The following is a 22,794-nucleotide window of genomic DNA, read 5'->3' as shown; positions in this document are numbered from 1 at the left end:
AACTGCAGTGCGTCATCCGATCCGCTGTGAAGGTGATTAGATGCAACCTGCCCTCCCTCCTGGTCCTGCAAAACTCCAGGACCCTGAAGCTGCTTTGATAGTCAACGCAGGTTGTGAAACTGCTTTGATAGTCAATGATATTGTCCACACGAGCCCGTGTACTTTTGCAACCGAAGTTTTTCGATCTCCGGTTTCACAAAAATCTTCGTCCCCATGAGTGGCGTGATAAAAAAATTATATCTTCCACACGAAACAGCAAAATCCGCTACCAAGTGATGTAATATACATGCCAAAGCAGTAGGTGGCGATGTAACTGCAAACGGAAAGGCCATTTTAACCAATCAGAAGCCAGAGTCATTACTGGAACAGGAACGCAGAAAGGTGGAAAATACGAAAACAATTGCGACTCGCAGGGACACCAGCCTATTTAAGATCCACAAACCAAACCATTGTTATATGCACACTGAAGAAGGCCGGATGGCCGAAAACGTTTTGTGCCAATACAAATACACAAGACATTCCTTTGAGTGCGGTCCCCGTCTATCTTTATTCTGATTCAGAATATTTTGTTTAGACAGATACAAACATACGACGTGAAGAAGACGGTAGCTATCGATGGCAAAGGCAGTTAGTTAACGTTACGATGATTCCTGTAGCTGTTTTGCTGCTAATGTGAGTTTGAGTTTTCCTCCGTTTATGCCTGAGAAACAGAAGTCGAACCAACGCAGCATCAAAATAGCTACAGGAATCATCATTGTAATGTTGGCTAACTGCTTAAACCACCGACAGCTACCGTTAATGTTATGGAAGCTGCTGTTGTGAGCCAACTAGCTATCACGGTCTTATTGTGCAAATTTACAGCTTGCTATTAGCAGACAGCACCTTACAAAACCACACTTGCACATCATTAGAATTTCAGCAATTTATTTGGGATTCAACATTCAAAACTGAATACTACCTGACTACATTTCAACCTGCTGCCAGTGCCATCAGTGCTCGGTTTGTTTACATTACGCGCGCTGCTTGTGTCCATGAATATCCGACGGAATGACATTCCATGTAGTGTCCAAAAACCGTTTAATCATTCCCTATGTATTTCAGTATATGGGGAACACTACATAGGGAATAGGGAGTGAGTGAACGATTTCGAACCGTTTCTAACACAGCTACTGTTTACTTCCGTGTTTACCTGTGTTTACCGTCGCTCTGACGTCAAACAATGGAGATGAGCAATAAAAGACTGCGGTTATCATATCCACACGCAACCGCTGAAACCGTTATTGTCCAAAAACTTCACCCTGGACTCCGGTTTCAAACAAACACGGTTTCAGGGGCCCGAAAGCGCGGTTGCATGTGGACGAACAGTCCACAGACAAATAGTCAAACAATAGTAACAGACAAATACACGGTTGCAAAAGTACACAGGCTCGTGTGGACAGGGCCTTAGTTTCTGCCTGAGATGGACTTATTGCCCTGGTGACTGCCCTGAGGGAGTGGCCTACCCAATTCGGGATTTATAACCAGCACAGGCCCAAGTTATCTCCAGATTGCTTTTAACTTCTGGAAGTGACTTGGATCTACAGACTGAACTAGAATTTACTAAGTATCATGTTCTTACTCTAATAGGTAGTGCTAAGTCATCAGTGTCATTGTGAAGCTGCTTTGATAGTCAATTCTATTGGGAGAGTTAGTTTCTGCCTGAGATAGACTAATTGCCCTGGTGACTGCCCTGAGGGAGTGGCCTACTCTCCTGGCAGACGATTAGCAATCAGCGGCAACAGGCCTTAAACACTGCTGCCTTAGATGGTGACAGCCGGAAGGCGACTGCTCCCTCTGGCGTGCGACCGAAGGCTAGGGCCACCAAAGGCACCGAGTGACTTATTCAAGAGCGACTTTGTCAAGTTAGGCTGTGTCAGGAAAGTAGTATGCCTACATTTACTTCTGTACCTGTTTTGTTATCACTGTGTGCTTGCATCCTATTCCTGTTGTGTTGCCTCTCCGGGGGTCACGCAGACATCACCCACAGATTCCGTAACCCCTCTAACCTCATCTATCCTATTGTCTCAACTCATGGCGAGAAAGTGTTGACAGGGGGACTTTGGAATTGCCAGTCAGCAGTTTCCAAAGCTGAGTTTCTCAGGCTATGCATCCTTGCTCTCCCTCAACTTTCTTGCTCTCACCGAGACATGGATCACACCAGAGAACACTGCCACACCTGCAGCCCTGTCAGAGATGTACTCTTTCTCCCACACCCCCAGAGCTGTAAGGCAAGGTGGTGGTACTGGCCTGCTCATTTCCCCAAAATGGAAATACTCTCTCTTCTCTATTCCACAGTTTTCCCCACCCTCTTTTGAATTCCATGCTGTCTCTGTCACATATCAAATCAAGCTCACCATTTCTGTTGTGTATTGCCCACCAAGCCCTCTTGGTGACTTCCTGGAGGAGCTTGATACACTAGTTTCAGGTCTGCACTCATCCTTCTCGGCGACTTCAACATCCAGAGTGAGAAATTGGAACATCTCTCTTTCCTCTCCTCCTTCGATCTTCACCTCTCTTCTTCTCCTCCTACTCACAAAGCCAGCAACCAGCTGGATTTAATCTTCACTAGACACTGTTCCACCCTCTCTGTCACTCCCCTCCATCTCTCTGACCACTTTCATGTCCTCCTCCCTCTCCCTCCCCTCTTCCCCTGAAATTCCTCCTCCTACCCACATGGTTACTACCCGTAGTCACCTCCTCTACCCTACTGACCTTTCCTCTGCCCTCGAATCCTTCTCTCTCCTACCCTCTGACACTGCCACTGATATTCTCCGCTCTACTCTTTCCTCTTCTCTGGACCTCTGGATCTCTGTCCACTCACCTCCAGGCCAGCACGCCAAACTGCCTGCCCCATGGCTGTCGGACTCGGTGCGTACTGATAGACGGAGCCTGAGAATAGCTGAGTATAAATGAAGGAAAGGCAGACTCCCAGAGGACCTTCTTAATTTCCAATCTCTTTCCACATTCTCCTCCTCCCTGTCCGCTAAAGCTTCTTTCTTCCGCTCTAAAATCCTAACCTCTGCTTCCAGTCCTAAAAAACTCTTTGAAACCTTCTCTTCACTACTCCAGCCTCCTACTCCCAACTCCTTCCTTCTTGCCAACTTCTTTGACAAGAAAGTTAACAATATCAGATCCTCTTTCCCCCTTCCCCAGTCAATGCTCCATGCACCAACCTCACCTCCCCACCCACACCCTCTCTTCCCTTCAATACTTTCCACCACTGGGATTTTGGGGGACTTTTTGATATGTTATAAAGAACATATTTATGAGACAAAAACAGTTGAAACCATTTCTGTTGCAATTTGTTCAAGGTTATGTCATAAAAAGCCTGGACTATAGATCCTGTTCCATCCACTCTCCTTCAGTCTGTTGCACCCAAACCCCTTCCCTTCCTAACCCACCTCATCAACGCATCTCTTGTATCAGGATGCCTTCCCTCCGCTTTCAAGACTGCCAGAGTCACCCCCCTCCTGAAGAACCCATGTCTCGACCCCTCTGATGCCTCTGCTTTTTTCCCTTTACCCTACATGGGCTCTGTCATTCGCTCACATGGCTTTTCCTTTCACTGTTATGCCGATGACACCCAACTGGTCCTGTCATTTCCCCCTTCTGATACACAAGTGGAGACATGCATAGCTGGGAGCTTGGCTGACATCTCGGAGTGGATGATCACCTCAAGCTCAATCTGGACAAGACTGATCTGCTGTTCCTCCCGGGGAAGGGCTGCCCACACCAGGACCTGGCCATCACCATTAAAGACACAGTGGTGACGCCGATTCAGACTGCGAGGAATCTGGGTGTGACCCTGGACGACCAACTGTTGTTCTCCGCACATATCTTGTAAATGAGACCCTGGGTCTCAACAATATGTTTTTACCTGTATAAATAAAAAAATATCACATCCGTCACATGCTCCTGCAGATTCATGCTCTACAACATCAGGAGAATAGGCCCTTTACTCACTGATGAAACGGCGCAAGTGCTCATCCAGGCCCTGGTCATCTCTCACCTGGACTACTGCAACTCCCTCCTTGCTGGGGCCCTGGCGTCAGCCATTAAACCCCTGGAACTTATCCAGAAAGCTGTTTAAAAAAGTAATGGAGCTGGGAACCTGTTCTTCGGTCCACCCATTATTGGGACATGTGAGCCTTGTCTGGTGACGGCACAGTCTCCCTGCATCACTGACAACTCAGGTAAAATCCACCCGGAAATATGTTATTGTCGGGTGAAAATCACCTACACACATGCCTGTTGAAAGATACAGGGATTGGAGCAGGGAAACACATATCTTCAATGACACCAGAGAGCAGCCTGAAGGTACCCAAGGACCCGCCCACCTCAGTCATCAGCAACACAATTAAAATTAAAATCATATGGGTGAAAATCTCCCGAGGATTATACTCTTACAGTCACTTGTTTAGAAAGGAGTTGCATGTGCGTTCTGGTGAATAGTAGTAACCTAACTTCCTCTGTTAAATGCAATTATTGTAAGTCGCTTTGGATAAAATTGTCAGCTCAATTACTAATGCAATGTGAACACCCAAAGACAACATGCCATGCTGTTGCTAACTTGCCAAATAATGAAAGTGCTGGGTATGATGGTACCTTCGTTATGTAATAATCAGGGGGATTCATCTGCCCCTCAGCAGCTGTGACTCCACCCAGGGGAAGGTGAGATACCAGGGCAGTGGTTCATATTAAGCAGCCCTCTTTCCTGGAACACATCAAACGCTGTCCTGTCCTCATCACTGACCAATTAACTCCATCCGCATGCTCTCACATGTCCCCACATTATGCTGTCATCTGTTGTTTGTTTATGTTCTTCATGTTCTTTGAAGCAACATTGAAGCAATAACTCATGAGAGGGTGTGGTATATGGCCAATATACCATGGTTTGTGCTGCAGTTATAGACCAGCACAACCCGTGGTATATTGGCCATATACCACAACCCTCGAGTGAGTTATTGCTTTTATACAACGGTTTTATACAACATCATTGGGAAACATTTACCGATAAATACAGACTACTTAATATCGATTTTACTGAACTCCGCCAAGAAAGGTAGTTCATAAAACTATCACGTTGTAATGGAGTTTCAAAGCGACGAACAATGAGTCCTAGCAACCAAACTAATAAACCTGACCAACCTAGATAGCCTGCAGTAGGCTAGATAGCAAAGTGTAGCCTGCAGTACCTTTGCTGTGCTACTGCGATTTGCAAAAGTGGTGATGATAAATCAGAGTGGTAGGCTACAGGGCGGATAGAACAACTCAAAATTCACATTGAATTTTTCTTGAGGAGAAACCGTAATGTAACCAACAGACCTTTACGCAATGGAACTAATGTTTTTACAGGCAGTAATAATTGTCGCAGTAATATTTCACATAGAACAATCAAGAGGCTTTGCCCGTGGTATATCGTGGCATATACAATGGCTCTTAACCAATCAGATTGCGAGGTTGTTTCGAAATGCAGAGGGGAAAATACCTATGGTGTTTACAGGACGACTTCAGGGCTTGGTAAGCATAAACCATGTAATTCCTGAACTTGAAATCCACGTATATCATACTTTTTAGAGTTTTCTGAGTGTGCCCATAGCTAGCAACGAGCCAGGGTGTGCGTGCCTGCGTGCGTGCGCGTAACCTGTACTAGTCAGATACATGCCAGGGAAGCCAGGAATCGGGCTTAACATGCAATTCAGTGTCCTTATCAGATTGCGAGATTGGAACTACCAATTGTATAAGACCTTGTAACCCTGGCTACAAAAGTAGAGAAACAACACACATTGATAAATGCAATAATTTTATTGTAAAATTCCACAGCTGTGTGCAATTCCCTTATGAAAAGGATTTTTTTTTCATTACATATAATATATTATGCAGACCCTATCAGTGTCCCTTTTGTACAATACTCAAGAAATATACATATATGTCAAACAACTAACATTTCAATGGAGTTAAGATTTGATGTAATTTCTCTATTCGACCCCAGTTACCCAATACTGCAATGGTGTGGTTTTATTTATTTTTTAATCTCCAGTCTGACAAAATATACAAGAAAAAATATTTACATGTGCTCTTCACATTGTAGTACTTATATATGCAGTTTCTCAAAATAAAATTATTTCATCTACAGTAACATACATTGAGTGGACAGGCTGTAAGCATGGGCCAGAGGAAATTGAGATGAATCAGACCAAATTACTGACAGTACATGTTTTATGGAGCAAATTATAAAAGTAAATAATAGTAAAATCATGCTTGACTAATGCATTTCCTGATCAGAGATGGTGGTTACCATCAACGCCCTCTCCAAGTACCATCACTCTCCATAACCTCCACCCTCTTGCAGTATCCCTTATAATGCATTTGTGTGTGTGTGTGTGTGTGTGTGTGTAAACAAGAACTAAGAAATGTGCAATGCTTGCATCATGGACACAGCAGGGTAAAATAGGAGTTCATAATGGTGATCTGATTTTGGAATCACTGACTTATGGTATATACGCTTGGATGATGGGTTATTGTTGGGGCATTATAACCCATTATGCAAACCATATGACTTAAAGCTCAAAAGCTGTTGTATTTTAGAGTGTATTCACCTCTGCATATTCTGCTCCACAAAATGCAAAAAAGACCCTGCACGCCTACTATTCTCTAGTGGTCAACGTGGAGTACCTGTGCCATATTTGTTCATTCCAGCATACTTTGAGATAATATCTGCATGATGAGTGTTTAAATAGTCAGTGATATCTCTCATCAGATAGATATTGTGTATATTATGAACAACAAAATACAACCCCCTCCCAAAAAAGTACATCAAATAAATAAAGATAATGTAATTTAATACTTACGGTTCTCTATAAGGATGAGCAGTATGAAACGTGTGTTAAGTTTGGCACTTAAAATTGTTTTCCACATTCTCCTACACTACAATACAGTAATGATGACCAATTCTAGAAGTAAACACACACACACACACACACACACACACACACACACTTAAGACAAGACCAGGTGCTGAGTGAGCGCTTCGCAACACAAGTCATAAATAGAGAAACACAACAGAATACAACAGAGAGAGATAGAGAGAGAGTGAGAGAGAGAGAGAGAGAGAGAGAGAGCTTCAGCAAAGGTACTGTAGCTCACAGAGCTAGGAGACCTGAACATGACTCACTGACCGCGGCTGGCACATTGTAGGCTGATAGCCTCAATCCTTAAACCTTTACATTACATGTGAACACATTGAGGATGGTGTAATCATTCAGATAAGCGGGCCTGTTACAGTAAGTGCCTCAGGTACAATAACATCACAGTAGGATCTCTGAAAGTAGCGTGTCATGAAAGGCTGTGCAGGTACTTCTGCTACCTACTTCTTTAGCCATTCATTGAATAGACTAGTTGAACAGGCCATAAGATACCACTGGATGTAGACCACCACATAGTAAACACAAGATCAACAAGATAAACTCTAGAAAGTAAGATAAACTCTAGAGCACTACATACTGTAGAACAAAAGTGTGTCTATTATTTTGTTCACAAAAGACATTCTCAATCTATTTTTCATTGGGTCTTTCTAAACAGGGAAATGCCGCATTCTTGAAAAATAGCCCACAAATACCACATAATATGGCAAATACAATAATAATATTTCACAATATAAAATTATCAAATTTTATTATTTGATTGATATACTTCCCCTTTAAAATGTCATGGGCTTTATACAGTTCATCTTGCTTCCATTCCTGATATATGTTCATAACATAGTGACATATATCATTTGTGGGTCATTGTTGCTGAAGTACTGAGCTCCACCATTTACTATGCCCTAAATTAAGCATTTGTGATATTTTGGTCATGGTTAAGATACATCTGCAAATATATTTCCTGCCATGGTGTATTGTCTTGAGTGGTATATTCACATTCACAAGGTTTCAAGCTATGTCTGTTATTCTTAACTGATACACTATTTATGATGTATTTATGTAGGCTATTTATTCATGAAAAATAATAATAAACAAAAACATAAAAGCAAACAATATTCCTGAACTTTTCCCTGGACTGCTCAATTATTTTTGTTGTTACATTTCTTAATTCCCACAGTGTTTCTCTATGAAAGTAAGGCTTCTGCATCTGGTCCGGTCAAAAGTGGATGCCTCCCTCACTATAGAGCTCTCAATTCATAAACATTCCTGTGGTAAATGTGTTTTTGCCAGTGATTTTAACACATGAAGATGGAAGTGTGTTGATCAGTCTCTGAGACTATTGGGGTATTGGAGACTTATGATGATGCACTGTAAGTACCTGTATGACCAAGATAGGCTTTGAACCTGGGTTACATTTCACACGCACATGGTCACAGGACCACATACAGCATGAGACATTGATATAGTAACTTCGGTATAACTTTTTCCACTGTGGATACTCAAAGGGCCAGACAAGGAACCAATGATGTCTTGTTACTCTATTTGACAAACACTCTCTTTTTTAGACAAAGGGAGAGCCAAATGTGTATAAAAAACATTTTTGTTGATGTCTTTGCTTTCATCACTAGAACCCAGAGAAACCATTGTGTTTTGTGGAGATGCCAAAAAATCAAAAAAGAATTACAGGTTAACTGTGCAGTCTATAAATTCATAATACGTCTGGTATTATTCTCTCACATATGTCTGAAAGTAGAGATGGTGCTCCACTTTATAAGACAAAAGCTGAGTACATGTATATCATCTCATTTTTAGTTTCCTAAAAAAGGTACGATTAAATCTGGAGTACTGTAATAACCAACAGTGCTATTTTTGTATCCATAGCCAACAATAGAAGACCTTAAAATGTCTGTTGATTTTTGGCCTGAAAGGTGCATGCAATAAATGTAAACCACTACATGATAATAATAAAATATATACAGTGTCTGTACAGTTGACCATTTACCACAAACCATACTTTCTACCTTTCTGACCACACGTGAAAAATCAATGTTTAACTGTTCTAACCAGCTACCTGAAGTAAACCTAGCAAAGTAAATGTCAAAATTATATTTACTGTTCAAAATGTATCTGTTAAAGTGCATTCGACTTTTATCATTTTATATGCTAGTTTTAATGTTATGGGTTAAAATAATAATAACAATAATAATAATAATAATAATAATAATAATAACAATGGTAGTAGAGACCATAAATACTATTGTAAAATATGTGAAAAAAGCAGAGGTCAAATACAAATGTCTCAAATCCTCCTCATGCAAACAACACAGGCATGGTGCTGTTTCCGAAAAAGAAAACCTGCCTACAAATCTTTTCAGACTGTTGACTTCTCTTAAAAATAAATGATGTGGAATAATGCCTAAATGGAATAAAATAAATTAAAAAAAAGCAATAAAGAGGCTAGATGTGGATAAGTTACTGTTTTGGTGAATTGAAGACATCATGAATATTATAAGGAATCTGGGAAATGTAGTCATGCAGACCAATTGAGCTCAGGTTCTTGCTTACCCCAAGCACAATCATGTTTACGTTATCAAACACGTTTTGCTACAACATTTGCTTATCCACAGGAACAGATGAATAAGAGAAAGTAGAAAAAAATGAAATCAAAAATAACTGGAAAATACTATTTCAGTGGGTCCCCCCTTTCTTATGAATTGCCTTGCTGTTGAAAAGTGTATTTATATTCTAAGGCTGGATCTAGAGATAGAGATAGGAGACCCAGTAGACCAGGTTAAAGAGACCGAACGCGGTGGGGAAGAAAATGCGTGCGTATGAGTCTATCTTGGCCACACGGATGTGCAACCGGCCATGCCGCCAGGCCCCGGAACGGCAGTCTTCAAAACAGCAGAAGAAGCTGGTACAGTCCTTGCCGTCCAGGCACTCGTAGCCGTACTCCTCGTCGCCCTCCTGCATGTGCGTGGCGTTGTTCATCTGGATGGCGGTGGCTGAGCGCGGGCGGATGTCCACCGTTGGCGTCTGATTTGGACAGAGAGATAAAGGTGAGTCATCACAGCTGAACACTGGGGGAGCTGGCTGAGCCTCTCCTTCTGGATCTTCTGCTTTGTAGTGTTAGTCGGCAGAGTGTAATTTGCACCTGAACTTGGCAATGGAATATTATCAAAGAAATGCCAGGGAAATGCAAATACTGTACTGTAGACCCATACTGTTATGTAGCACATGTGATTTTACTTTTGGGGGCTTATGACAATAGCCTGCCGTGCTCATGGTGCAAATTACACCTGTGGGTAAAGATAAAGGTGGATGCAGATTCTGAGCAGAGTTATTTTTCGCTGCGTTACTGTAATAGTGCTTTAGATGCACTATTCAGGTAGATGATGCTAGTGCTGGGCAACCTATTTTCAACACGGCTGCTTTGCATCAAGGGACAATATCATTATACTGACAGTCATTAGTCCCATAACTGAGCATAATCTCTTTTAAGAGTGACTCACATGAATAAGAGAATGTTCGCTCAGTGATTGGATACCATTATAGTGTTTGCAGGATGAAATTGGGACATTTTAAATGGCTTATGACACATCTGTAAGCTGCCGGATAAGAGGCATTTCTTGGCCCGTATATGTGCTCACTGCTCCTTGCTCCTACTCCTCCTGCCACTAAATGGGTTAAAATAAACTTCCCTTTCAAGCTAGCACACCACTGGAGGGCACAGTCTTTCATTTATGAAACCTCCTGTGAAGCACAATGACATAAGCAAGTCTTTTGCTATGCCAGTCAAAGGAGGATTAGTATTCAAATAAAGCTTTTTCATTGGCTTTTATCTCAAAATGCCATGCCACCTATGTACAAATTGGAATTATGTCGCTTTAAAAGATTCCTTGGCTAACTTTGAAAGTTGCATTTACGTTACACAGCAGATTTCAACTGCAACATTTAAAAACACATTGGCCCTCATTTATCAATCAATTAAACATAGGAACCTGCGCAGATCCAATCGCAGAAATTCAGGAAACTTTCATACCTCGCTAATCACAGCGTACGAATGATCGGGCGTTGATAAATATAGTGGCTGAACAGAATCGTCATTTAAATATCACTGCCCTACATATTCTGGCCTTACCCCTGCTGTTTACGACATGGGTATGCGTAATACGGCCAAGAAGAGATATTTATCTGACCACTCGTCCAATAGCCACTTGTCACTCTCCATGAAAAGATCTCTGCAGTTCGGAAAACCCTCTCTACAATTTCAAAGAGGCTATATGCGATGCGTGAAAGCTGGGCGGCATCCCTGTTTAATTTTTAAAAACATTGCACATGTATCGCTGTCAATTTGAGGATTTATTGTGACAATAAATAACCAACAATCTCAAATTGGAGCTAAAATCTGTGTGAATTTCATCCCAGAGCCTAAGCCTCTTTCAACTAGCATATAGGACAGGACAGGACAGGCGCGGAGACGTCTTCTTCAGATCCTGATCTGAAATTGCCCAGATTTGATAAAAGCTTGTTTAAACAAGTGACTGAATAAGCATCTAAACTATCAAAGTTACAAATCCATTAGCCTACCTATTGTTTTTAATTTGTTAATTTTTATTGTTTGTAATTCTGTCACCAGTAGCCATCTCAAAAAGAAAGCAAAATTAATCTTACACTAAAAAACGGTTTACCCCATTAATTGCAAACAATTACAAAATACCTATTTATGTTAGGGATATATGACACATAGTCAAGGCCAAAATAGAATATTTTGCTAGAGGTTACATATGTTTAAGTGATGAGTATGTGGCTGCGCTTAGATGCCAATCAGTCAGTCGCATGACAATTCTCAGACTTACATACAGTACATGAAGTGAGACTTGACGTGAGATTTGATTGTTGCCACTTTGATTGATAAATGCTGAGCTTTGCATGGAGGTGACCATATGCCCAGTTGTTTGTTGTACATTTGTTTCTTAAATGAGGGCAATTGTGCTTACAGTATATAGTGTTATTCTGCAGTACCTTGTCTTACCCACAAACTAAACACTGTCATAAGAGAAAAGAAAAGATTAAGTCATCTTAGTGTTTATCCTAATAAAAAGACAAACATAATCTGTCATGGTCAAATGGGGTACCTGCTCTGAGAATGCATTTTAGTTGTAAACAGTGATTTAACACTAATTAATTCCCTGAAGCTCAAATTTGCCCAGCACTAGTACACAAGGGTGCTTGTCATCCCTTTCAAAACGACACATGTAAAAGAGGGATTGGTCGGTTCCCACATTATTGTTTGATTTGATTGACAGCAGCCAGTGGATTAGCAAAGCAGGTCATGTGACTCAGTTCTCAAAGAGGGTTGGTTGCACTGTAAGCGCGTGGAAGCTCAAGCAGGAGCACACACACAGACTGTGCGGCGCGGCAGGGCTGTGGACAGCAGAACAACAGCGGCATGGCAGCTTAAACGGGGTGAAAGTAGACAACCTCTTAAGAACAACAAATGGACGGAAACGCAAACAATCTTACTGGATCCTGATGACTTCATCAAATCAACACTAAGCCCTATTTACATTTAAGCAGACAGAGAAGGGGTTTGATGATTTACGGTACCCTAGCACTTGGGGGTTGGCCTGTTAAAGCTCAGTTGAAATTACCTCATTATGAAATTTGGTAACTGAATGTGCTCTGTCCTCTTAACTGAAGTAGTAAATATAGTTCCTTACCACACCAATGCATTGTGGGTGTTGAAAGATTATTCCAGCTAAGTCTGCCCCGCGGAGCCATTCAGATGAAGACTAATTGGACTTAAACAGCGTAGAAAAGGGGTTGTCTATTTCAGTCTGTTAAGGCTCAGCGATAGGAAGTGTCAGGTTTAAAAGTCCCACAAACACAGAGGTTAAAGGTGAAGGTCGAGGTTAGGCGGGGGGTAGGGGGGGAGCTGCCACTGTTAATGGACTGCAATAGCAGAGAGTGAGACAAGCGAGGCCAGAATGAAACCACTGTGGGCTCGTCTGTCTCTTAGCTCTGGACATGTGTAGGGTGTTTATTAGTGTATGTTTAACTGCCTACACACTAGTTTTCTGACAGTGAGTGTTGAGATTCTGAGGTAAGAGCACATTTAGAGAAAAAAAGGGAATCCATAGCAGACAGGGAGCAGTGAGGTGTGCTAGACCACAGAGGCGAAATGCAACAGACACATGCAGTTAATAGCTGAGACTCGGACACAGGCAGTATACCTTTGAGGAAAAGAGCCGGAGGAGCTTTTGTCCAAACAGGAAACATAGAATAGGTGGAATTGAAAGAGAGTAAACAAACAGAACAGAACAAATGTAAAAGAAAAATAACACACACAAAGAGAATGTCAAAACAACAACAGTATTGCTGAGTGAAAGTGGGGAGAGAGCTCCAACTTCCCACACACACACGCACACACACACACACGCACACGCATACACACACACACACACACACACACGCACACACACACACAGGAGGAATATGCATGGTCACATTCAACAGGAGATTTATTTCAAATATGATCTAACTTTTAAGATGTACTATGTATGCACAGGATCTATGATACAAACGTCCATAAATGCCTGAATGGTGATTGTGATCCGAGTGTTTAATTTTTTGTTTGTTTTTATTCCAATGCTAAACAATTTGAATTACATAAATTAGTACAGATCATACTTTCAGTAGGTCACAAATGGCAAACAAAAGTGCTTAGGTTTCAAAGACATAGATACTATAGACACCCACATGCTATTAAAGACCAGATGTAGCGAGACATATAATCTCTAGCATTGGAATAGTCCTTTCCAAAGGTGTGTGCATGTACAATATTCACTACAGTATGAATTTGTGAAAGTATGTTTCATGAACCTTGTTTTTCAAGCAATTAGTCCTAATGGAATGCCTCATCAGTTGCAATGTGCATAAACTGAGCAGATTATGAATAAACAGTTGTGTTCATGCATAAAACAACTCTCAGAACAATTGCCATCTTCCCATTGAAATAGAATGCTACAGTTTGAATATTTACATGATCTGGAAACGCTGGACAATTTAAAAAGAAATGAAAGAAGCATTACGTCCTTTTTTTCTTTTTAATCTGAATTATTCATGACGATCAAATGAATATCCGTCAAAGGCATCTGCATCTTGCATCTTGAAAGAGCCTCTGCAATTACCTCAGAGATGGCAAACTGGCACTACAACTCTGGATCATTACTCATTCATCCAGCTAGACATTTACATCCCAAAGAAAATCTCAAAATAAGAATGTAGAAACCAGAGTTAAACTGTGGCTACCCATGACAGAGCCTTTCTAGACCTCTAGACCAAGTCAGTGTCTAGACCTGTGACTGGGGGAAACTTTACCCTTGGACATTTTTAACCATAGCCATATAATATACATTAACAATATTTTTTAACCAAAGTCTTCAACCATACTTAAGTCTTTAACGACATTTACCATATCATAGCATGGTGGTGAGGGGATTGTATGGCCCAGAAGACATAACCAGGTGTGTGGGGCGGCACGTAGCCTGGGAGGTAGAGTTGGCCGGCAGGGGATCACAACGGCTGAGATCAGCTCAATTGGTTCGATCCCAGCTCCCGGCATTGTGCCGAAGTGTCCTTGAGCAAGACACTGAACCCCAAAATTGATCACGCTTGGACTTGGTCCCCGGGCGCCATGAACGATGGCTGCCCACTGCTCCTGGCCGCCCCTGGAGGGGGATGCCGTTGGATGGGATAAATGCAGGGAGCACTTTCCACCGGTGACCCTTGATTGCATGTGTGTGTTGTGTGATGTGCTGCTGCTCACGTGTGTAATTGTGTGTCACTTGCCATGTGGTGAATTAAAGACCCCTCGAGGTCCCACCCGGGGTTCCACAGCATTATTATGTGAGAGGGGTCTTAACAACAGCTGTAACAGATGTGTGGTGGATAAAAGGCTGTTTAAGGCTAGCTGCATGGCTGAGTGTTGTTGAGTAGAATTCTCGCTGACGGGCTCAGTAGTGTACATTATGTAGGCTTATCATAGTGTTTACATTAAGTGAGAGGTGGAGCTTGTAGTACTGGAATAGATAGCCAGTGGGAGTGGTGGGGCTTGTGTGGGATTGAGATAGAGGACATGTACTGCGTCTTTGTTGCTGGAAAGTGTGGAAATCCCTGCTCTTTCACCTAGTTTATTATTACCAGGGAAAAGTCTACAGTGCATGTTGATATACAGTACACATCCACACAGGTCAGATGTAGATTATGTGCAAACTTGCTTCGCTGATATTTTATCTGGTTGTTTTGCAGGAAGATATTTTTTAAGTACAGTATATCAAACAGATATCTGAATGTGTATCCAGTGCATATCTTTCAAAAATCTAATTTTAACGTTATTATATAAGTAGGCAGGGTCTTTACTTTACTTGGAGTAAAAGGCAGACTAGCGAACTCTAGTTTGGGCCTTGTCGGTTTTAGAAAGATCACTCACCGGGTTTTTCTTCTTCTTGTCCTTGTTTTTGCTAGGCTTCCTGTTGCTCACAAAGTAGTGCAGGGTTCCGTACTCTATCAGGGCGGCGAAGACAAAGATGAAGCAGACAGAGACGAAGAGGTCCATGGCCGTCACGTAGGACACCTTGGGCAGCGACTTTCTGGCAATGGTGCTGAGGGTGGTCATGGTCAGCACGGTGGTGATGCCTGTGGATCACACAACAGGACGCCCCCCAACCCCCCCTCAAGCTCAGATCGGGCCGACAGGCATGCGAGACGTGAGTTCTGTTTATGAATCAGAGGCATCTGGAACATTTATTTCTTTTTTATATCTTGTGTTTATTTGTTTACTGTTGAGAGTACAGATGGAAATTAGTTTCCCGCTAAATCTGTTGCTGGATCTTTTTATTTTGATGAAATGATCAATGTCTATGCACGTTCTCCTTTTTAAACTAACTAAACTAAACTTAAGTAGGCGTGTGGGGGCTGTATTGTACTGTAAGATATAAATATACTGTATAAGTGTGCATGTTCCTCATTATTCTGTTTCCCTCCCCAGCTGTTCCCAGTCTTAAAAGGACGTGGGAAGGAGGTAGGGAGAAACAAAACCCTTAACGTCATTCAAAAATACTCTCCACGGACAATCACAAACTGCACAAGAGTGGTTGGATTGTTTCCATTTGAATAAGAGCTACTGTACCATTTCATACTTATCACTTTTAGGTAGAAAACATAGGAGGACATTCTCTGTGGTGGATAACATACATACTGTAGCCTACATATAATCTGTGATGTAATCCATGAGCATATTCCTCCAAAAATAGAATCGATAATGGCATCACTTAGCGATAATGATGGGAGATCTTTACATGAAGCCTCCGGGAGCATTAGAGTACTGGATTACGGACGATGACTAGGATTATTAAATAAACAGTCTGGTTAATTGCAATCACTTGATGCAGTGTGGCGAACACGTTCCCCATGAAGGAAGAGTAAACAATTGTTTTGCTTTCCAGCCCGGCTGATACAGTATGGCCTTAGACCACACCTTCCCATCAACCACCTGGTCTGCTCTCTGTTACCACGGCAGAGAAGTGAGAATCACAGGGAGGCAAATGACGAAGTAATCTTTCAATGAAATGCACGCTGGAAGTACATGTGTTGCTACAGTAGGCCTACTAACTGCAGAAGACACAGTACACACAATCAATAGGCTCAATACAGCTTATCCACCGAGCCGGTCCCTGTAGCAGATCCTGTGAGAGCCTTTCAGCGAAAACAATTTCGATCTTGCATCTATTTTTTTTCAATCATCCCCGCTGCCCAACGTCTACTTTCCCGCCGTCTTCAACTTAGAAATGAAGACATTCAAACCCATGTGCAGTTTTAGGCAGATTGTGATTCATATTAATTGCAAATATTTCTAGTTCCCATAGTAAAGGCATATCTGAAGAAGTGTTAAAACACATTAACCTCTCTTCATTTTTATGCCAAGTGCAGTCACAGTAATAATGTCATACCCTTCAGCACTACTGAGGTCACCAACATTACATGGCTGATAGAAAGTTCATGTCAGTTTGTGCAGGGTTACACTACATTCAGCAGTGCCTGTTAATGGCCTCAGGCTGAGCGTGAGGTCAAGGAGGAGAGCCTTGGCGCCTGGTGAGGTGCCGACTAAGTAACTAACCGACTGAGTAACGAGCAGCGCCGTAATTGGAGCGTCCTCTCAAAATGTCTGTGCCTTCAGAGACCAAGGGCAGGTTCAAAAGCCGACAGATTTGCTTAAATTCCTCACGCCAAGCGGGCAGCTGCATTTTTACGCTGATGAGGCACCTCTCTTGCTGTGTTGCATAATTAATTACTCATTAAAGCATGCATACAAAATAAATAAATACATAAATAAATAAATAGATAAAAACATGTGCCGTGAGGGGGCTCCTATAATCAAGACGGACTAGATTACTAAGCAGCTGCCCTTTGTTGGAGGCATGAGCCTGGCCTGGGCCGCTACAGGTCCTGTGTATGAGATAGGGATTCATTAGCGAGACTGCTAATGAACTCCACTGTGATGCCGCAATGTATGTTTGTGTTTGAACTAGGTTGGCTGATTAGGAAAATGAATGCCTTGGCAGAAGCCCCTGATTAAATACAGCAGATGATAATAATCCCCACCATCTTTTATTCTCTGTTTGTTTATTTCTGTAAAAGAATCATGTATTTGATTGCGGAGGCAAACACTTTATTTTAAACCGACAAAGACTGATCCAGTCATATTGCATTCTATTATTTTACAGTGGCCTATGTTCTGCATTAACAACATGCTGTAGTATCCTTTAAAACCTCAATTCAAGTGTCAGACTGAAGTGTCCATACCCAAGGAGGTCCTAGCGGGCACGGCGTCCTTGTTGATCCAGAAGGAGACCCAGGACAGCACCACGATGAGGGTACAGGGGATGTAGGTCTGGATAGTGAAGTAGCCCATCCTCCTACTCAGGTCAAAGAACACCGTCAGCACAACGTAGTCTCCTACCAGAGAGGAAAGACGTGGGGAGATATACAGTTAAACACAGTAGACAGCAGTAGCAGTACAATTGCAGGTGTTTCCAAAAGGAGACAATGAAAGAAGAGGAACCAATGTTGGCTCACAAGCTTACTGTACAATAAAAAATTCAATGTCACACTGTCAACAAATATATTTGCTAGGGCTGTCAATTCAATGCATTAATTAGATTAATTAATTATGCAAACATTAATGCCTTAATAAAAATTAACGCAAATTAATTGCATTCATTGATTTTGTCCAGCTGTAGGTGGCACAGTTGCCGCATCATTGCCTGATTTAACATTATTGAAGCAACAAACTTAATTTGGACCTGAATGACCCCGTAAGGTGTGTAGTTTGTCAGGCAAAAGCATCACTGCCTTCAAACAAACTCGAGGAGGCGGATAATCAGACTTTGTTTTGCCCTCTAAACGGAAAGTTTCCACAAAAAAAAACTCCCTGATGGGACAGTTAATAAGAGCGTGGTCGTGTGCAATATATGCAAGAAAGAATTTTCACTCCATCGGAAAAGTTAGCTTAGCTTATCATCTCAATGCTAAACATGTTAACAGCTGTCAACCCCAGTAGTGTACTAGTGGGCTTCGCCAACCCTCACTCCACACTCACTGAGAGCAAGCTCCGAATAAGCAAGTCTACCTCTGAAAAATTGACAAACTCCATCGCAAAGTGGATTACTGTAGACTGCAGGCCAATTTCAATGGTCGAGGACAAGGCCTTAATGGAGGCATTTTGAATTGCTTCCTCCGATTCAACTTACAAGCCACCTTCAAGAGGCACCGTAGTTACAAAAATCCATCAGCTGTATGACACGGAGAAGACGACAAGAATGGAAGTAGGCTACTGGCACGGGCCGAATACGTTGCTCTGACCGGGGATCACTGGACATCGGTCAGCAATCAAATCACAAAGCCACAATAATGTAATGTCTTTGAATGTAAATATCTTCATTTGGGGGCTTTTGCCGTCAAAAAATTGATATGCGATTAATCGCGATTAATTAATTACAGATCATGTAATGAATTCAAATTTTTTTTTGGGGGGGGGGTTTGACAGCCCTAATATTTGCACTATGAGTCTAAATTGCTCAATTTCACCTTGAAGAAAAACAAATCCAATCTCTTCTCCTCATTGCTACAGTAAATTACACCATCAACTTTCAGGGGTCAGTCCACCCCTGACCCAGACAACCTAGTCAGATGTTAAGTATTACGGTTGGTGCTACTCTGGACTGGACTGACCTGTCTGTCCGAGTCATCCTAACTGTCGTATCGCTGATACAGCGCTACAACATCTAGACCTCTACTGGTAATACAGCACCTCAAACTCCTCTCTCCCCCTCTCCCTGTCTGGCTGCTTGTCTCCCTCTATCCATGCCTGTCTGTCTGTCTTCCTCTCTCCTTGCCTGGGTGTCTGCATGTTTCTCTCCTGTTTGACTGGATAGGCACAGCACAGTACAGCGTTCAGCAATGACCCAGTGCACAGCTCTGTGTGTCGCCCACTAATTGATTAACATCACAATGTTGGCTGTGTTGAAACCCCTCTTGGTCCCAACTATGTCTCAAGGCTGGAGGGCATGGGGGGTAGTCTGTACCTGTTCTACACTGCCAGGGTAAAGACAGCTGCTCAGCTGGGAGAGGAACAGCTGGGCTGAGTTAATAAAGAACAAAGTAATTTGGCAAACCTTACGACAAAACACAAATTGTCTGCCACAAACATCTGTGTGTGTCTGTATGTGTGCATGTGTGCGTGTGTGTGTGTACCTGTGTCCGTGCATCGCACGTTATTTTGTTGTTGCCAAATGAGCAGGTGTGGGCGCACAATCCCAGGATGCATTTCAGTTCGCCTCACCACTGATAGCATCATTAAATAACGGAGTGCATGGTGTTCGTACCTCAGCGCATTTCTGCTGATGAGGCTACTAACGGGCGCGCTAATGGGAGATGCATGAAGTCGGCTCTCAGCGGCTCCCATGTCCACCATTTTGTTTTTTTAATTAACATTACATTAGCAGAGGCCTCAAACGTGCCCGGAGAGCCCCCTGGTCACTGAGAAACTGCCAGTTAATACAGTTATTTCAGCTTGGTCAGCACAGCCAAGCCATATTGCTTCAGCTCTCACTATTAATAATGATGGGCTGTTGCCATAAGGCCTCGTACAGCGCTGTAAGACACCCCAGCTGCCCCAACTGTCAGGTTGTTTGCAAGAGTCGTTAACAGCAAAGCTGCTCTCTGGATTGAGACTTGGGGAGGGAACATTGATAAACCAACCCTCGTCACCACTTCACCCCCACACATTACACGCGCACACACGCATGCACACTTTCCATTACAACTCAAGCCCTAATATATCACTAACGACTTCCTGTTGAAATATGGCAGTGTGGTTTCCCAACCTGTTCATTTAGTGTACCCACTACTATTGACCACAGCAAGTTAGCGGTCCGCTAGACATAATACAGAACATTTGCAGGAGGAAACACAATACATTAAATGCTTGTTCGGTTTTACAGGATGAAAAATAATGTCCCCCCTTTTTTTTTCTTCTGCTGATTGCTGAGGAACTAAAAGCGGCCCGACGTTGGTCTTATCTAAGAGTGAATTTAAGGTACTAAACCCAAATCAAAAACTAGGTCCTCGGAATATGCCACAGAGACCTAACCTCATACTCCTTGAATCCAAACTGGAGAGTAGAGTATACAGCTAGCTAGCAGCAGACTGATCTCTGTGCATCTCTCTCTCCTGGCTGCGGAGACATCAAAGAGCCCTGCGACTGCCGCTGGGTTCCTCCTAATGAGAGCCTGGTGCTCATAGGCCTCACAGCTGCCTGGCTCCGCTCAGCTCAGCTCTGCCAGGAGTTCTCATCTGTCAGCCCAGACAGATAATGGGACAAATGGCGTAGGTGTGAAACATGCCTGGGTTGCTTTTATCTCTCACCCTGGGAATGAGCTTCGAAGGGGGGGATGAAGATACTATATATCTTGATATTTATATATAATTTGTGTGAAAGTGAGAACTGTAAAGATGGTCGAAAATATGGACTCTCTAGCTCAGACTAAGATGTGTCATATTACCTAATGCTGTTTTCCAGTAATGGGTTAGAGGTGGGAGAGTTTCTATTCAGTCCAGATGGATCTGTGGCCTCTTTAGCTTCCCAATACACATGGTGGAGAAAAGGAAAACAACATGCCAACATGCCAACTGCAACTGGAAATCGCATGCAGGCATTGTTTATATTGAGATATTGTGTCCAGTGTTTTTATTAGAATTGCACATTTTCCTATGGTGCAAATTTTGAACACACACACCTCACAGTTGTAATTCCCTCTCTCTCTCTCTCTCTCTCTCTGAAGAGTTGTGGAATGTACAGTAATACTAACTTGGGAAGAAAGATCATTCATCAGAGCAGCACACCACTGAAGCCTTCGAGACCGCCCAACCAAATTGTACACATGACACAGACCGCTGCTTATTCCATCCCACCGCAACAAGATTACAGGGATAAATAAGGATTTCAATTTTTCCATTTTTGATGAAAAAAGCAAGGTTATTTCCTGGGAGGAAATGCTGAAACATCAGTCCCAGGAACATTGCTGCATGCATTCCGCCCGGGGGTGAGTTCCCTTCATGAGAGGAAATATGGTAATGCTACTGGGTGATGTTGCTGACCAGGAGAAAGCTCCCTTGCGCAGTTTGGTGATAAAAACCCTCACCCCCCCGGCCTGGTAAATTGGCATGCTGTGACCTGCGGCATGTGTCGGCCATCTGATCTCGGCCCGCCGGTCAGAGTAGCGTGGGGCGCTGACAGCGCTGCCCTGCTCTGCTCCGACACCTCCGGCGGTCATTTGTCACCGAGGTGACAGCGGGTACAATCACGGTGGAGGAGAGGTCAACGGCCGGGGTCACTGACTACCCACGCCAAGAGGAAGGTACTGTAGCATAATGATCTTAGCCGCAGCGGTCACGCCGCCGCCGAGATTATCAGTGTAACACCAGTCGCCGACTGCCTAAGGGACGGGAGGGCGCCTCCTTAACCCTTCACGTTACCGCCCGCCAGAACGTGATGTTGGACCGAACAATAGATTTCTGTCACACGCAAAATTACAAAGCACACCACAGATGACAACAGGGGGAACCACTCAGTCATGCATTCAGAGAGGCAGCCTCACCTCCCTCCCCATGTGGATGGTCCAGGTTGGTCTCTGTAAAAATGAGCTCATTATACTTGACTCCCCTGACTGAGCCATGTGATTCACACCGATAGCGTAACCAGACACATATGAATGTCTTCAAGCTCCGGCTCAGTTCTCCAAGTTTAATACATGTCCTTATTTTTTATTTTATCAACGCTGAAGAAAGCCTTGCGGTCTGCTGTCCTGTCGGTCTGTCCATGCCATATACAGTAAATAACAATTATCCTGAATTGGACATTCCTGTTAGTGCTGTTATCTTTGCCACCAGTAGTGTAGTGGAGGGTATACGGAGGTATACGGAGTACTGTATACCCACTTCTTTATCCATGGACCCACAGTATACCCACTTCCCTAAACACCACTAATGTAAAAAGATAACATTTCTGCTATAGTATACCCACTTCTTTAGTCAGAGTATACTATACCATTACACTTGCCCCTGTTCAGAAACCTCTTCAGACCGTGCACCCGGTAAGAGTTTTGTGAGTCGTGCTTTGTGAGTCGTGCTCGCACCTTATCTGATCAGACTATTTTTTTCCCCCCTTACCCCTGTTTTAGGGGAGACTTATCTACATTATACTGAACAA

General features: G+C 42.9%; 1 protein-coding gene across 5 annotated transcripts in view; it reads right to left on the bottom strand.

The window, feature by feature from the left end:
* Positions 1-9,719: 9,719 nt before the first annotated feature.
* The window catches only part of gabrg2 (gamma-aminobutyric acid type A receptor subunit gamma2), a gene marked incomplete at both ends in the record, with an annotated part of 33,858 nt that continues 20,783 nt past the window's right edge, over positions 9,720-22,794 (bottom strand). For 2 of the 5 annotated variants that reach the window (XM_084449367.1, XM_084449368.1), the window contains 4 exons: positions 9,720-9,998; positions 13,199-13,222; positions 15,457-15,662; positions 17,829-17,981. In XM_084449367.1, the coding sequence (XP_084305493.1) occupies positions 9,720-9,998; positions 13,199-13,222; positions 15,457-15,662; positions 17,829-17,981 (662 nt within the window). The remainder of the gene's footprint in view (positions 9,999-13,198; positions 13,223-15,456; positions 15,663-17,828; positions 17,982-22,794) is intronic. The other 3 variants (XM_084449369.1, XM_084449370.1, XM_084449371.1) reach the window with 3 other exon arrangements.

This window comes from Borostomias antarcticus (genome assembly GCF_949987555.1).
Source record: "Borostomias antarcticus genome assembly, chromosome: 15".
Classification (NCBI taxonomy): domain Eukaryota; kingdom Metazoa; phylum Chordata; class Actinopteri; order Stomiiformes; family Stomiidae; genus Borostomias; species Borostomias antarcticus.
This window is presented reverse-complemented; position numbering and strand designations above follow the sequence as displayed.